At 37.9% G+C, this 18,584-nt stretch overlaps 1 protein-coding gene across 1 annotated transcript in view; it reads right to left on the bottom strand.

The window, feature by feature from the left end:
- The window catches only part of MYO3A (myosin IIIA), a 243,182-nt gene that overhangs the window by 103,220 nt on the left and 121,378 nt on the right, over nucleotides 1-18,584 (bottom strand). The window contains exons 15-16 of the mRNA XM_049624722.1: nucleotides 9,263-9,361; nucleotides 9,048-9,162 (exon numbers count right to left, since the gene is read on the bottom strand). Of these exons, the coding sequence (XP_049480679.1) occupies nucleotides 9,048-9,162; nucleotides 9,263-9,361 (214 nt within the window). The remainder of the gene's footprint in view (nucleotides 1-9,047; nucleotides 9,163-9,262; nucleotides 9,362-18,584) is intronic.

Raw genomic sequence — 18,584 nt, 5'->3', positions numbered from 1 at the left:
GATCTATGCCTAGTGTAGAGCCTGCTTAAGATTCTTTCTCCCTCTCCCTCTGCCCCAACTCCAAAAAAAAAAAAAAAAAACCAAAACAAAACAAAAAGAGAAACAAACAAAAAAAAACCACAAAAAACAAACAAACAAACAAACAAACAAACAAACAAAACCATCAGGGCTTGGATAAAAAGGAAATAAACATCTACTCAGTTTAATTCTACTGTCTCCAAACCTGGGCAATATGCCCTGTTAACTCTCTGAGTCTCTGCTTTCAGATGGGAGATACCACATCCTAGGAGAGTCACCTTGAACTGGACCAAGTCTTCACGAGATATTTAACAGTGGGGTACCTGAGTGACTCAGTTGAGTCACTCACAGTTTCATGATACGGGTGGGGCCTGCTTGAGACTCTCTGTCTCCCTCTCTCTCTACCCACCCCCTCTCAAAATAAAAAATAAAATTAAAAAAGAGAATAAAATAATTAAAAAAAGATATTGAGCAGTGATTATGCTTTGCTCCAGAAACAGATTTTATATTTTCCTTTATTCCAAACTATATGTTTAGATGTTTGCATGCTCAATAAACACCGAGTATGTGTAAGTTTAGAATACTGTGGTTTTAGAATACTGTGTTTTAAAGAAATTAATTATATTTGTCAGTAGATGTTAACTGCAAAATTACTTTCATTTCAGTGTTACTAAATATGGTTCTACCAAGCAAAAGAAAGGAGCTGAACCAAATATAAGTAAAACCCTGTCTCTAATGAGAGGGGCTTAGAAGTAAACAAACCAATTAAAAATGATTCCCTGCTTCTAAGATAGCAACCTCTGGGGGAGGGAACTGCTAAGAAGATAAGCTCTTCTGATGACAAACACCCGGGAAAGGAGCTACAAAGAGGTCCAGCCCTGGTCAGAACCAGGAGCCGCTTGCCTCCTGTATGACATGCTTCTAGTTTGGAGGACGCCCTGAGATGCAGTCAACCTCTGTTGTTTCCCCCAAAACCAGTCAGCCCACAGAGCCAGAGCACCGTCCAAAGGATCACCTACTACGAGCAACATTCACCTTATGACCAAAGACTGGAGAAAAGGGTAGATGCTGCCTTTTTCTCTATTTACTGCATGCACAAATCAGTTGGCTTCTGCTTTAAGAGGCAGGAGTTCACCCCCATTACCCCCCGGGCTTAAATCAACTTGTCTTTATAGGTACAAGCTGGGGGTGAGGGCAGGGTTAGGGAGGGAAAGTGATATAGCAGAAGGGGAGGAGCCAGATTTGAAAGTGAATTTTGCCAGGTAGAGTGAGAAAGGTACACTGGGAAGCAGTTGTGCCCAGGGAGAGACTGGGGTCAGGGTAGGGTTAGGGTTAAACTAATTAGTATCGTGCCAGCTGGCAGAGCAGCAAACATTCTATTTCTACTCACAATGCGGCCAATCTAGGTTTACACTGTGCTGAAACACTCAGAGGAGGACAAGATCTTGGTCCTTTAAGCCAGAGAGCAAAAGACCCAAGTGGTCACCTATGATGCTTGGGACATCAGAAGGAAGTATAAGAAGGGGACCTGGAACATGGCTGAAACTCATGCTTCCAGAGCTGAACCAACAACAAACACATTTATTTTGCCAATAATAAAAGTATCTATTTTATTAGGAAATGTATTAGGGTTATCTCTGACTCTAGATACTACAGTTGAGATGTTGCTCCCAAAAGGTAGTCAGGTCAGGTTAACAGCACAGTTTTCAGCACAATACGACATGATACGACACTCTGACCTCAGAGCACATATAGGGATGTACAGCACTCTACTCCTTACATGAGATAGCCACAGTGAATTCTATAAGCTTAATAATCACTTGATTGTCAACCAATATGCCATCCTCACCATTTCTCTCCCAGCTCTCCAGCAAAAGCTGCTACTGGTCAAGCAAATTCTCCCATCCTCATGTATCCATCCAGTCACCCTGCCAACCTTTGCTGTTGTTCTCTTTTATGAGGGTGGAGTAGGGGAATGAGAGTCACACACTGGCCACTGTAAGAACCAGGCATCTGTCTTGCTGGGAGAAAGTTCTTCATATTATAGGTAAGCACAGAGTACAAGCTTCCTCGAAAACCTTCAGAAATCTTATCAAACAATGGTTTCTTTGTTCCACTTTACAGCATTAAGCTATTTAATGCGTCAACAGAGAGAAGGTCCCCCTCAATCATCTCCTTGCTACCTAGGTACCACAGAGCCACTGAGTTTCCCTATTTGAACTGCAATTTACTGGTTATGGAGTTGTAAGCCCAGTGGTTACAAGCACAGGTTGCAAGCTGTGTTGACAGCTCAGAGCCTGGAGCCTGCTTCAGATTGTGTGTCTCCCTCTCTCTCTGTCCCTCCTCCGCTCATGCTCTATCTCCTTCTCTCTCTCTCTTAAAAATAAACATTAAAAAAAATTAAAATAAAAAAGAGACTAAGGCCAAACATACATAAATGAATGTAAAAGGAAACACAACCAGAATAACTTAAAAGCATCAGAAAACAGCATCAGTCATATCTATGGCATCAGATTTGATGATGATTTCTTAGCAAAATACAGATAACCCAAAAAGAAAACAGAATTTAAATAGATAAGTATCACAGAAGAATCAGAAAGCTGATTAAAGACCCAATATGAAAAAGGCCCAGGACCAGAGGCACATATGGCTGAATTTTATCTAACCTTAATTCAAAGTTTTAAATATCACTGATCCCCAATCTTCTCTAATGATAGAAATAACCTAGGGTGCTTGTAAAAGGCCCAGCTGACTAGGTCTCTTCCGTGGAAATTTCTATATAGAAGAGGACCTATGTATCTGTGTCCAGGTGCTTTATGTCTTCAGAGACACTGGGAGCTAATTTTAACTCTGATTTAAACTTTTATAGGCCAAAGAAAAAAGATAAAAAGCTCACTGGCATACCTTTAATATGCAAATCTGATAAAGATATAACAGAAAACTAAAACAGTAGGTAAATCTCACTGATGAATACAAATGCAAAAATTCTAAATAAAACACCAGGGAATGTAATCCAGAAATTTAATCTAAAGAGAAGCACAGTTTGATTCCATTATATTTATTCCAGAAACGTAAGGATATTTACATATCAAGAAATCTATCAACATGATAGATGTCAACAAGGTGCTGTAGAAAAATATGATGTCAACTGATGAAGAAAAGGCATTTGATAAAAGTCTGCAGGATTCCTAATAACAGCCCTCAGCAAAGCAGCAATAAAAGGAAATTATTATGATAAATGCTCTTCATCAGAAATAAGAGCAAAACAGTGAAACCATTTTACTTAAAATCAGAAACAAGACAGGGAGACAAGTTATAATCATTTGTAATTAATACTGACTTAGACTCTAAGTCTTAGATGCTCTAAGTACACAAAAGAATAGATGACTGACATAACAGGAAAAAAGTATAAAACTCTTCTTTTCGCTGATGACATGATTATATATTTACATAAGACTACTAGCAGAAAAAAACATTTAGAATTACACCAAAAGCCATGACCTGGTTAGGAAAAAAACCTAAAAGCTTAAGTTCTACATAAATAAAACTATAAATTATTAAAAACTCAAACAACATCTAAACAAATAGAAAGGCAGGTCATGACCCGTGATGAGAAAACATAAATAACATGATAAAAATAACAATGCCACAAAAGTTACTAAATAAATTTAATACAATTCTCATTAGAATTCCAGCAGGGCTTTCAGAACTGAATAAGTTGATCTTAAAGTCTATACAGAGAAACAAATGACAGACATTAGCTTAGGCAAGGATTAAAAAGAAGAAAGTGAGAAGAGGACATGCCTTTCTTGGTAGGATGCTTTACTAAAAATATAATATCAAACCACTGTAATTGTCAACAGGATATTGATATAGAGACAGAAACATAGATTGGTGGATAAAATAATGACTCAGAAAGAGATTCCATTCTATATAAGACTTTAATATAGGATAAGTCAATCCAGTAGGCAAAGGGTAGTTATCTAACGTAGTGAGGCATGACTGGGTCTCCATAGGGAAGAGAATAAAAGTGGTACCCCATTTGGCACTATGTAAAAAATTAATTTCAAATGGATCAAATATATTTAATATATTAAGTATATGTTTTTAAACTTTCAAAACAATCTAGGAGTCTACATGTATAATCCAGAGAAAGTGGAAAATTTCTAAACCAAGACTAGAACCCAGATGTTATAAACAAAAAAAAGACTTGTCTGAATATACAAAAATGAAAACCCTATTTTTATATGGTAACAGTAATGACAAAAAGTTAAGAAAAAAAAAGTATAAGTATGCCATGGACCAGCCATATAACTGAAAACATATTTAAAACACAAATGATAAAAAAAATATAATGTCAATAATATTCAATGAGAACAAATTGGCATAAAACATAGAAATGACTCAATAAAAGGGCAACATACATACATATATGTTCATAAAAAGCAGATCCAAGCAGCTAACACAAAAAAAAAAAAAATTAACAAAAGGAAAGATGCTCAAATTCACTCTTAGTTAAGGATATGCAAACTTGAAATGAGAGGTTACATACACCCGTCAGATTACCAAATATTTAAAAAGCTACAACACATGGCAGAGATGGTGGTGTAGGGGACTCACATACATTGCTGGTAGAAATATCAAATGTTTTATAGTTGTTAGAAAGCAATTTTACAATTCATATTCAAATTTAAAATACATATACCCTATGACCCAGCAATCCCACTGCTAGGGACCTATCCCACTGAGATAAAAGCACCAAGAAATAAAAACAAATTACGGCCTTGTTCAGTGACAAAGACTTAGAAACATTAATAGTTGTATGCCCAGTTATATCTGAATGGCAGAATAAATTATGGTAGTATATACCATGGAACACTATGTTGCCTTTAAGAGGACTTATTAGGAGCACTTGGGTGGATCAGTTCGTAAGTGTCCGACTTTGGCTCAGGTCATGATCTCATGGTTTGTGGGTTCGACCCCCATGTTGGCTCTGTGCTGAAAGCTCAGAGCCTGGAGCCTGCTTTGGATTCTGTGCCCTCTCTCTCTGTCCCTCCCCTGCTCATGCTCATGCTCTGTCTTTCTCAAAGATAAATAAACATTAAAAAAAAATTTAATTTAAAAGGACTGATTTAGTGCTACACTAGGTGACTTGAAGGGATTTCCGCAAGGTATTGCAGAGTGAGAGAAACCAGGTATAGAAAAATGTGTGTAACACCAGTTAGAGTGGCTAAAGTTAACAACTCAAGAAACAACAGATGTTGGTGAGGATGTGGAGAAAATGGAACCCTTTTGCACTGCGGGTGGGGAATGCAAACTGGTGCAGCCACTCAGGAAAACAATATGGAGGTTCCTCAAAAAATTAAAAACAGAACTACCCTACGACCCAGCAATTGCACCCCTAGGAATTTATCCAAAGGATACAAAAATGCTGATTCAAAGGGGCACATGCACCCCAATATTTATACCAGTGCTATCAACAACAATCAAATTATGGAAAGAGCCCACTGTCCATCAACTGATGAATGGATTAAGAAGATGGTGCGCACACACACACACACACACACACACACACTACTTGGTGATGAAAAGAATGAAATCTTGCCATCTGCAACAACGTAGATGGAAATGGAGGGTATTATGCTAAGTAAAATAAGTCAGCCAGAGAAAAACAGACACCACATGATTTCACTCATGTGGAATTTGAGAAAATTAACAGATGATCATAGAGGAAGGGAAGGAAAAATAAGATATAAACAGAGAGGGAGGCAAACCATAAGAGACACTTAAATATAGAGAACTGAGGGTTGATGGGGAGGGTTGAGGGGGTAGGGGAGGTAGGTGATGGACATTAAGGAGGGCACTTGTTGGGATGAGCACTGGGTGTTATATGTAAGTGATGAATCACTGGGTTCTATTCCTGAAGACAAGACTATACTGTATGTTAACTGGCCTGAGAATGAATGTATATATATGTATGCATATGTACATATGTATATGTATATAATACCATATTAATAAAACAATGCCCATCCCTCCAGATTCATGTGCATGTACATGTGTGTTTACACATGTATACATGGTGTCTATAAGCAGTACTTAATAAGCAAGGAGATAAATATGAAATGCTGGATTATAAATGCTGAGTTGTTAACATCCATTTGCTGGGGAAAGGGAAAAAGAGCAGATATGGATGGAGGGGGTGAGATGGGGAAGAGCAAGATGAACAAAAAAGAAGTCTTATAAAAGGCTGCGCTAGAAAGTGACAAGCCGATCCTCAAATTCACATAGAAATTCCAGGGACTCAAAACAATTGGGAAAAAGAACAAAGTTAGGGGAATCACACTTTCCAATTTCAAAACTTATTACAAAGCCACAGTAATCAAGCATGGGACTAGCAGAAACACGTAGAGGTAATTATAATAGAACTGAGAGTTCAGAAATAAATCTATACATTTATGGTCAACTGATCTTTTTTTTTTTAATTTTTAAAAATGTTTATTTATGTTTGAGAGACAGAGACAGAGTGAGTGGGTGAGGGACAGAGGGAGAGGGAGACACAGAATCTGAAGCAGGCTCCAGGCTCCAAGCTGTCAGCACAGAGCCTGACGCGGGGCTCAAACTCATGAACCGTGAGATCATGACCCAAGCAAAGTCGGACACTTAACCAACTGAGCCACCAGGTGCCCCTTCTTTCTTTCTTTTTTTTTTTAAGTTTATTTATTTTGAGAGAGGGAGAGAGAGTGAGTTGGGGAGAAGCAGAGAGAGAGAGGAACAGAGAGAATCCCAAGTGGGCTCATCATTGTCAGCACAAAGCCTCCCGTAGGGCTTGATCTCATGAACCATGGGATCATGACCTAAGCTGAAATCAAGAATCAGATGCTTAACTGACTGAGACACCAAGGTACCTCAATTTTCTTTTTTTAAATGTTTATTTATTTTAGAGACAGAGAGAGAGAGAGAGAGTGCATATGAGCACAGGGGGCAGGGGCAGAGAGAGAGGGGGACAGAGGTTCTGAAGTGGGTCTGTGCTGAAAGCAGAGAGCCCGATGTGGGGCTCAAACTCAGGAACAGTGAGATCATGACCTGAGCTGAAGTCAGATGCTTAACCTACTGAGCGACCCAGGTGCCTCTATGGTCAACTGATTTTCACAAGGATGCCAAACCCAGCAATGGAGAAAGAATAGTCTTCAACAGATGGTTGTGGTACAACTGAATATCTACATGCAAAAGAAGCTATCTCACATCAGACACAAATATTAACCCAAAGTGGAACAGTAACCTGTATGCAAGAGTGAAAACAATACAGCTCCTGGAAGAATATTTAGGTATGAATTTCTGTGACTTTGGATGAGTCAATAGTTTCCTATATATGACACAAAAATAACAAGCAACAAAAGACAAATGGATAAACTGGACATCATAAAAATTAAAAACATGTATACTTGCAAAGGACACCATCAAGAAAGTGAAAAGATAATAGGAGCGTCTGGGTGGCTCAGTCATTTAAGTGTCCGACTTCGGCTCAGGTCATGATCTCGCAATTTGTGAGTTTGGGCCCTGCGTTGGGCTCTGTGCTGATAGCTCAGAACCTGGAGCCTGCTTTGGATTCTGTGCCTCTCTCTGTCTCTATTCCTCCCTGCCCTGTGCTCTGTCTCTCTCTCTTTATCTCTCAAAATGAAAGATTAAAAAAAAAAGAAAAAAGAAAAAAGAAGGTACAAAGACAACAAAAGGGAGACAATTTTTGCAAATCACTTATCTGATAAGGGACTTGTATTTACAACATAAATAATCCTTAACAATTCAATAATAAAAACGCAACCCAATTTTTTAAAAAGGTAAAGGGTATGAATAGACATTTCTTCACACAAGATACATAAATGACCAATAAGTACACGTAAAGAAGTTCAGGGTCATAAGCCATTAGGTAAATGCAAATCAAAACCACAATAAGGTACCACTTCATACCTACTAGGATGGCTATAATAAAAAAGAGAGATAATAGTAAATGTTGGGGAGGATATGGAGAAACTGGAAACTTTGCATACTGCTGGTTAGAATGTAAACTAGTGCAGCTGCTTTGGAAAACAGTCTAGCAGTTCCTCAAAAGGTTCAACACAGTGTTACCCTATGACTCAGTAGTTCCACTCCTAGGTATACACCAAAGAGAAATGGAAGCTTACGTCCACACAAAAAATTGTACATGAGTGTTCATAGCTGCATTATTCATGATAGCCCCCAAATGGAAACAACCCAAATGTCTATCAACTGATGACCGGATAAGTAACATCAAGTATATCCATAAAATGAGGTATTATTCAACAATGAAAAGAAATGAACTACTGATACATGCTCCATCCAACATGCGTGCACCTTGAAAACATTACTATGTTAAATGAGAGAAGCTAGTCACACAGGATGATGTATTGCATCACTCTGTTTATGTGAAATGTCCAGAATAAAATGATCCATGGTGACAGAAAGCAAAAATGGGTAAGAATGAGGAGGAACTCCTAATCACTAGCATGTTTCTTTTGGGAGTGAAAAATTTAGAACATGAAAATATTCTAAAAATGATTATGATGATGGATGCATAATTCTGAATATACTAAAAGTCATTAAAATGTACCCTCTAAATGGCTGACTTGTATGGTATGTGAATTACATCTTAATAAAGTTGTATTAAAAAACTGCACTAAAAAAAGACTCCACTAGCGCTCCCATTTAGGTATTTATGCAAAATGTAATATATATGGGAGATGCAAATATAAATTAAAGATTCAGAACAAAATGAAATTCAATTATATGTCATGGCCACCATCTCTTTACATATGAAGTAAATACTGTAACATTCTGGTAAGTATTCTCGTTATTCTGTAAGGTTGTTTCAGTAATTAAAAGAATGATTCACATAAAACACTTAGTACAATGCCTGGCATATATTAATCACTCAATAAATGCTCATTCTTACCATTAGTGATGACAAAATGATATTTCCTAAAGAGGTTCCAAATGTCTTTCATACTTACCTCCATTGTAAAACCTATGACTTTGAAACATTGCTCAATTAATTCATATTGGGATTTATAGAAAGTATTATTCATCATATCCTGTACTGTTCTGAGGTGATCATTTTGTAGATACCTGAAAAAAATATGAAAGGATGGGTCAAAATCTAAAGTTCAATCAGAAGTGAAAATATTACTTTATACAAGTACCACCTTGTATAAGGTGGTAACCTTACCTGGGAGGCTTATTTTCAGGCAATTTGTAATGGGCTAGTTTCTTCTTTTCAGCTAATCCAGCATAGATATAGTAAAAAATATGAAAATTTTTTTCTCCACTGAAAAAAGAAGACATTTTCAGTAAGGGGATTAGTAAGAATATTTACTAATTTAAAATTACTTGGCAATATAATTATCAGAACAACTGTGAGTGTTAACATGGGCTTCCCAGAAAATTTGATTTAGGCTTTTTATTATTGTCGTCATTATTTTCAACAACCACTGTCATTAAATTCCAGACACGACTAACCACTTTATATGAATCATTCAATGCATGTTTGTGAGGGACTATTAGGCATTGTTCTAGACACTAGAATGTAGCAGGAGTGAAACAGTCAAAAATCCATAACCTCTTATAGTTTACACAGAAAAACAAATTAATTATATATACAGCATACCAGATGGTCATAAGTGCTACATTATCTCATTTACCTGCCACAGCCCCCTAGTTACTCATGGGCTCCCATCATTTTACAATCATGGACACTGAGACTTAGAGGGGTTACCATTCTTCCCTCAGCTCATACAGCTGATGGCTAAATTGGATTCAAATCAGGGCTGTTTCATTCCAAAGTCTTTAACTACTTTGTTAAATGTTTTTTTCTGGGGCTCACTTGCATGAGAAATCTGTTTCTTAGGACTCTCAAATTACATTATTCTGTGGTCTACATATTAACAGCATTCCCCAGATCCTGGAATAATACAAATAAGGGAATAACAGTAATAATTTATTCAATTATGTATGCATATGCATATATGTATATATATACATGTATATATATGCTTACATATTATAAAATCAATGATAACAGTGATACAAGGGACTGGAGAGAGAAATTAGGATTATTTTGTTATTATAGGGTGCTGACTCTAGTGTTATTTGAAAGTAGACTTACATTAGTGGTAAATATATATTAAAAACTCTAAGGCAACCACTAAAAAACTAAAAAACAATAAATATTACCAAAATACGCTAAGAAAGGAGAGAAAATGGAATGACAGAAAATGCTCAATTAAAATGACAAAATGCAGAAAAAGAATGGGAAACACAAATAGGAACAAAGAACAAGGGCAACAATTAGAAAGAATTAACAAATATAACAGATATTAATCCAACTATATCAGTAATCACTCTGAACATCAATGGTTTAAATATACCAATTAAAAACAAATTGTTAGGGGCGCCTGGGTGGCTCAGTCGGTTAAGCGGCCGACTTCGGCTCAGGTCATGATCTCGCGGTCCGTGAGTTCGAGCTCTGCGTCGGGCTCTGTGCTGACAGCTCAGAGCCTGGAGCCTGTTTCAGATTCTGTGTCTCCCTCTCTCTGACCCTCCCCTGTTCATGCTCTGTCTCTCTCTGTCTCAAAAATAAATTAAAAAAACCGTTAAAAAAAATTAAAAAAAAAAAACAAATTGTTAGAGGGATCAAAAAATAAGACCTATACATATGTTGTCTGCAAGAAACTCACTTTAAATATAAATAAATGGATAAAGAAGAATATACCATGCTAACATTAATCAAAAGAAAGCTGGAACAGCTATATTAATTTCAGACAGAGCAGACTTCAAAGCAAGGAAGTTCTCAGGGATTAAGAAGTATATTACAATAATGATAAGGGGTTCACTTCTCCAAGAGACATAATAATCCTTCATGTTTATGGACATGACAGTGGAACATGAAACTATGTGAGACAAAAACTAATAGAACTGCAAGGAGAAACAGAAGAATGCATGTCTCTCAAAACTGGACAGATCCCATAGGCAGAAGAAAAGCAGTAAGGATACAGGTGAATGCACCAATAACATCAATCAACTGGATATAACTGATATAGACTACTTCACCCAACAACAGCAGAATTCACATTCTTCTCAAACTCATATAGAACATTCACCAAGACAGACCACATCTTAAGCCATAAAACACACCTTAACAAATTAACAATAACTGACATCATATATCTCTGCTCTTAGACCACAATGGAATTAAACTAGAAGTCAATAACAGAAATATAACCAGAAAATTCCAAAATATGTGGAGATTAAACAATGTAGTTCTAAATAGCACATGGGTCAAAAGAGAAATATTAAAAGAAATTTTAAAATATTTTGAATTGGGTGAGAATGAAAATACAACTTACCAAATTTGTGGGATGCAGCGAAAGCACTGTTTAGACAGCTATTCATAGCATTGAATGCATATATTAAAAAGAAAACAGATCTAAAAACAATAAGTTTTCATTTTAGGAAACTAGAAAATGAGCAAATTAAACCCAAAGTAAGCAGAAGAAAAGAAATAAGAAATAGAGCAGAAATCAATGAAATTAGAAACCAGAATTTAGTACAGAAAGATCAATGAAACCAAAAGCTTTACAAAAAAACAAAACAACAACAACAACAAAAAAATAAGCTCCTAGTCTGGCTAAGGAAAAGAAAAAAAAAAAGAAAACGAAAGTTACTAGTAATAGAAATAAAAGAAGGGACCTCAATCACCAAAGGTCCCACTGAAATTAAAAGGATAATAAAAGGATACTATAAGCAACTCAATCCCTCAAAACTGAGATGAAATGGACCAATTCTTTGAAAGACCCAATATTTCAAAACTCACACAAGAAGAAACAGATCATTTAAATAGGCTCAAAATCTATTAAAGAAGTTGAATCAATAATTAACAATCTTCCAAACTAGAAAGGTCCAGATGGGTTCACTGGTGAATTATGCCAAATACTTCATGCAGAATTTATACCAATTCTCTACAATCCCTTTCAGAAGGCAGAAGCAAAGTGAACACTTAAACTCATTCAATGAGGCTAGAATTACCCTAATACAAAAACCAAATAAAGATATTATAAGAAACTATAGACTAATATCTCTCATGAACATAAGTGAAAAAATCCTCAACAAAACATTAGCAAATTGAATCCAGCAATGAATAAACAGAATTATACACCATGACCAAGTGGGATATATCCCAGGTACACATGCATGGTTCGTTGGATGTTCAAAAATCAATCCATGTATTCTATCATATCAACAGGCTAAAGAAGAAAAATCACATGATCATACCAATAGATGCACAAAAAGCATTTGATAAAATCCAAAAGCCATTCATGACAAAAACTCTCAGTAAACTAGGAATAGAGGGGAACTTCATCAACTTGGTGCAGAATATCCACAAAAAAACCTACAGATAAAATCATATTTAATGTTGAGAAACTGAAAGTTTTCACACTAAGATCAAGAACAAGGTAAAGATGTCCCCTCTCACCTGCTTTTCAATATTGCACTGGAAGTCCTAACTCATGCCTACAGTTTGAGAGGGGAGAAATAAAACAGTCTTTCTTCACAGATGACTTTATCATCTGTATAGAAAATGCTAAAGAATTGACAAAAAAATTCCTCAAACTAGTAAGCAATTATAGCGAGTCTGCAGGGTACAGGTTAAATACAAAATCAATCCCACCTAAAATCCCAGCAAGTTATTTTGTGGATACTAACAAACAGATTCTAAAGTTTATATGGAGAAGCAAAAGACCCAGAAGGGCCAACTCAGTATTTAACAAGAAAAAAATTTAAAGGACTGATATTGCCTGACTTCAAGAATTCTTATGGAGCTTTCAAAATCCAGACAGTGAGGTATTGACAAAAACACAAGAGACAAATAGATCAATGAGACAGATGGAGAGCCCAGAATATAGTCCACTGATCCTTTAAAAAATTTTTTTTAAAATATTTATTTATTTTTGAGAGAGACAGAGAGACAGAGAATGAGCAGGGGAGGGCTGGGAGAGAAGGAGACACAGAATCTGAAGCAGGCTCCAGGCTCTGAGCTGTCAGCACAGAGCCCAATGCAGGGCTCGAACTCACAGACCATGAGATCATGACCTGAGCAGAAGTCGGAGGCTTAACTGAGCCACCCAGGTACCCCACCACTGATTCCTGACAAAGTAGTTAAGACAATACAATGAAGCAAAGACCAAAAAAAAAAAAAAAAATCCAAATGCAGACCTTACACCGTCCACAAAAATTAACTCAAAATGGGTCATAGACCTAAATGTGTAAAACACAAAACTATAAAACTCTTAGAAGATCAAATAAAAGAAGAGCTGATGCTGGATATGGTAATGACTTTTTAGATACAACAACAAAGTCATGAACCATGAAAGAAATGATGGATAAACTGGACTTCATTAAAATTAAAAACTGTCTGCTCTGTTAAAAGCATTTTCAGTAATCGAAAAAAGCCTATACCAGAGATGGCAGCGTAGGAGGACTCTGGGCTCACCGCATTCTGCTGATCACTTAGATTCCACCTACACCTGCCTAAATAACCCAGAAAACTGCCAGAAGACTTGCAGAACAGATTCTCTGCAGCCAAGAGCAGACGAGGCCCACAGAAGACGGTAGGAAGGACGGAGAGGCGCTGCGTGCTACATGGACTGGTGGGAGGGAGCTGGGGCAGAGGGGCAGCCCACCAGCCAAGCAGAGCCCCCCGAGTCTGGCTTGCAAAAGTGGAGGGGCTGGACGGAGTGTGTTCTGACAGCAAGCGGGACTTAACATCTGGGAGGTTATAAGTTAACAGCTCTGCTTGGAGAGAGCAGGAGGACTAGAGGACAATGGGAGGGAGAGTTGTTGAGCCCCAGACGAAAGAGCTCAGCTTGGCGGGGAACAAAGGTGCTCGCCAGTGCCATCTCCCTCGCCCATCCCCCAGCCAAAATCCCAAAGGGAACCAGTTCCTGCTGGGGAACTTGCTTGCACCACAAAAACACCCAATGCTGTGCTTCTGCGGACCCATCCCTCTGGCGGCACGTCTGACTCCCTCCCGGTGCCGCAGGGCCCCTCCGGAAGCGGATCACCGAAGGAGAAGTGAGCTGAGCCTGCCCCTCCCGCCCCTGTGCACCTTGCCGATCCACCCCAGCTAATACGCCAGATCCCCAGCACCACAAGCCTGGCAGTGTGCAAGTAGCCCAGATGGGCCACACCATCCCACAGTGAATCCCGCCCCTAGGAGAGGGGAAGAGAAGGCACACACCAGTCTGACTGTGGCCCCAGCGGTGGGCTGGGGGCAGAATTCAGGTCTGACTACACCCCGCCCACCAACGCAAGTTATTCAAGGCAGCACAGGGGAAGTGCCCCACAGTTCCACACCACTCCAGGAACTATCCAAAATGATGAAACAGAAGAATTCCCCTCAAAACAATCTCCAGGAAATAACGACAGCTAACGAACTGATCAAAAAGGATTTAAACAGGGGCGCCTGGGTGGCGCAGTCGGTTAAGCGTCCGACTTCAGCCAGGTCACGATCTCGCGGTCCGTGAGTTCGAGCCCCGCGTCGGGCTCTGGGCTGATGGCTCGGAGCCTGGAGCCTGTTTCCGATTCTGTGTCTCCCTCTCTCTCTGCCCCTCCCCCGTTCATGCTCTGTCTCTCTCTGTCCCAAAAATAAATAAAAAATGTTAAAAAAAAAAAAAAAAAAAAAAAAAAAAAAGGATTTAAACAATATAACAGAAAGTGAATTTAGAATAATAGTCATAAAATTAATCGCTGGGCTTGAAAACAGTATAGAGGACAGCAGAGAATCTCTTGCTACAGAGATCAAGGGACTAAGGAACAGTCAGGAGGAGCTAAAAAATGCTATAAATGAACTACAAAATAAAATGGAGACAACCACAGCTTGGATTGAAGAGGCAGAGGAGAGAATAGGTGAACTGGAAGATAAAATTATGGAAAAAGAGGAAGCTGAGAAAAAGAGAGATAAAAAAATCCAGGAGTATGAGGGGAAAATTAGAGAACTAAGTGATGCACTACAGAGAAATAATCTATGCATAATTGGTATTCCAGAGGAGGAAGAGAGAGGGAAAGGTGCTGAAGGTGTACTTGAAGAAATAATAGCTGAGAACTTCCCTGATCTGGGGAAGGAAAAAGGCATTGAAATCCAAGAGGCACAGAGAACTCCCTTCAGAGGTAACTTGAATCGATCTTCTGCATGACATATCATAGTGAAACTGGCAAAATACAAGGATAAAGAGAAAATTCTGAAAGCAGCTAGAGATAAACGTGCTCTAACATATAAAGGAAGACCTATAAGACTCGTGACCGATCTCTCTACTGAAACTTGGCAGGCCAGAAAGGAATGGCAGGAGATCTTCAATGTGATCAACAGAAAAAAGATGCAGCTGAGAATCCTTTATCCAGCAAGTCTGTCATTTAGAATAGAAGGAGAGATAAAGGTCTTCCCAAACAAACAGAAACTGAAGGAATTCATCACCACTAAACCAGCCCTACAACAGATCTTAAGGGGGATCCTGTGAGACAAAGTACCAGAGACATCGCTAAAGCATGAAACCTATGGACATCACAATGACTCTAAACCCATATCTTTCTATAATAACACTGAGTGTATATGGACTAAATGCGCCAACCAAAAGACATAGGGTATCAGAATGGATAAAAAGACAAGACCCATCTATTTGCTGTCTACAAGAGACTCATTTTAGACCTGAGGACACCTTCAGATTGAGAGTGAGGGGATGGAGAACTATTTATCATGCTACTGGAAGTCAAAAGAAAGCTGGAGTAGCCATACTTATATCCAACAAACTAGACTTTCAATTAAAGGCTTTAACAAGAGATGAAGAAGGGCATTATATAATAATTACAGGGTCTATCCATCAGGAAAAGCTAACAATTATAAATGTCTATGTGCTGAATACAGGAGCCCCCAAATATATAAAACAATTACTCAAAAACATAAACAACCTTATTAATAAGAATGTGGTAATTGTAGGGGACTTTAACACTCCACTTACAGAAATGGATTGATCATCTAGACACATGGTCAATAAAGAAACAAGGGCTCTGAATGATACATTGGATCAGATGGACTTGACAGATATATTTAGAACTCTGCATCCCAAAGCAACATGGGACATTCTCGAGTGCACACGGAACATTCTCCAAGATAGATCACATACTGGGTCACAAAACAGCCCTTCATAAGTATACAAGAATTGAGATCATACCATGCATACTTTCAGACCACAATGCTATGAAGCTTGAAATCAACCACAGGAAAAAGTCTGGAAATCCTCCAAAAGCATGGAGGTTAAAGAAACCCTACTAAAGAATGAATGGGTCAACTAGGCAATTAGAGAAGAAATTAAAAAATATATGGAAACAAACAAAATGAAAATACAACAATCCAAACGCTTTGGGATGCAGCAAAGGCAGTCCTGAGAGGAAAATACATTGCAATCCAGGCCTATCTCAAGAAACAAGAAAAATCCCAAATATAAAATCTAACAGCACACCTAAAGGAAATAGAAGCAGAACAGTAAAGATACCCGAAACCCAGCAGAAGAAGAGAAATAATAAAGATCAGATCAGAAATAAACAATATAGAATCTAAAAAAACTGTAGAGCAGATCAATGAAACCAAGAGTTGGTTTTTTGAAAAAAATAAACAAAATTGATAAACCTCTAGCCAGGCTTCTCAAAAAGAAAAGGGAGATGACCCAAATAGATTAAAATCATGAATGAAAATGGAATTATTACAACCAATCCCTCAGAGATACAAGCAATTATCAGGGCATACTATGAAAAATTATATGCCAACAAAATGGACAACCTGGAAGAAATGGACAAATTCCTAAACACCCACACACTTCCAAAACTCAATCAGGAGGAAATAGAAAGCTTGAACAGACCCATAACCAGTGAGGAAATTGAATCAGTTATCAAAAATCTCCCAACAAATAAGAGTCCAGGACCAGATGGCTTCCCAGGGGAGCTCTACCAGATGTTTAAAGCAGAGATAATACCTATCCTTCTCAAGCTATTCCAAAAAATAGAAAGGGAAGGAAAACTTCCAGACTCATTCTATGAAGCCAATATTACTTTGATTCCTAAACCAGAGACCCAGTAAAAAAGAAGAACTACAGGCCAATATCCCTGATGAATATGGATGCAAAAATTCTCAATAACATACTAGCAAATCGAATTCAACAGCATATAAAAAGAATTATTCACCATGATCAAGTGGGATTCATTCCTGGGATGCAGGGCTGGTTCAACATTCGCAAATCGATCAACGTGATACATCACATGAATAAAAGAAAAGATAAGAACCATATGATCTTGTCAATCGATACAGAAAAAGCATTTGACAAAATTCAGCATCCTTTCTTAATAAAAACCCTCGAGAAAGTCGGGATAGAAGGAACATACTTAAACATCATAAAAGCCATTTATGAAAAGCCCACAGCTAACATCATCCTCAATGGGGAAAAACTAAGAGCTTTTTCCCTGATCAGGAACATGACAGGGATGTCCACTCTCACCGCTGTTGTTTAACATAGTGTTGGAAGTGCCAGCATCAGCAATCAGACAACAAAAGGAAATCAAAGGCATCAAAATTGGCAAAGATGAAGTCAAGCTTTCGCTTTTTGCAGATGACATGATATTATACATGGAAAATCTGACAGACTCCACCAAAAGTCTGCTAGAACTGATACATGAATTCAGCAAAGTTGCAGGATACAAAATCAATGTACAGAAATCAGTTGCATTCTTATACACTAATAATGAAACTACAGAAAGACAAATAAAGAAACTGATCCCATTCACAATTGCACCAAGAAGCATAAAATACCTAGGGATAAATCTAACCAAAGATGTAAAAGATCTATATGCTGAAAACTATAGAAACCTTATGAAGGAAACTGAAGAAGACATAAAGAAATGGAAAAACATTCCATGCTCTTGGATTGGAAGAATAAATATTGTCAAAATGTCAATACTACCCAAAGCTATTGACACATTCAATGCAATCCCAATCAAAATTGCACCAGCATTCTTCTCAAAGCTAGAACAAGCAATCCTAAAATTCATATGGAACCACAAAAGGCCCCGAATAGCCAAAGTAATTTTGAAGAAGAAGACCAAAGCAGGAGGCATCACAATCCCAGACTTTAGCCTCTACTACAAAGCTGTAATCATCAAGACAGCATGGTATTGGCACAAAAACATACACACAGACCAGTGGAATAGAACAGAAACCCCAGAACTAGACCCACAAATGTATGGCCAACTAATCTTTGATAAAGCAGGAAAGAACATCCAATGGAAAAAAGACAGTCTCTTTAACAAATGGTGCTGGGAGAACTGGACAGCAACATGCAGAAGGTTGAAACTAGACCACTTTCTCACACCATTCACAAAAATAAACTCAAAATGGATAAAGGACCTGAATGTGAGACAGGAAACCATCAAAACCTTAGAGGAGAAAGCAG

This window comes from Panthera uncia, chromosome B4, assembly GCF_023721935.1.
Source record: "Panthera uncia isolate 11264 chromosome B4, Puncia_PCG_1.0, whole genome shotgun sequence".
Taxonomy (NCBI): domain Eukaryota; kingdom Metazoa; phylum Chordata; class Mammalia; order Carnivora; family Felidae; genus Panthera; species Panthera uncia.
The sequence above is the reverse complement of the archived record's forward strand: the minus strand, read 5'-3'. Positions and strand labels throughout refer to the sequence as shown.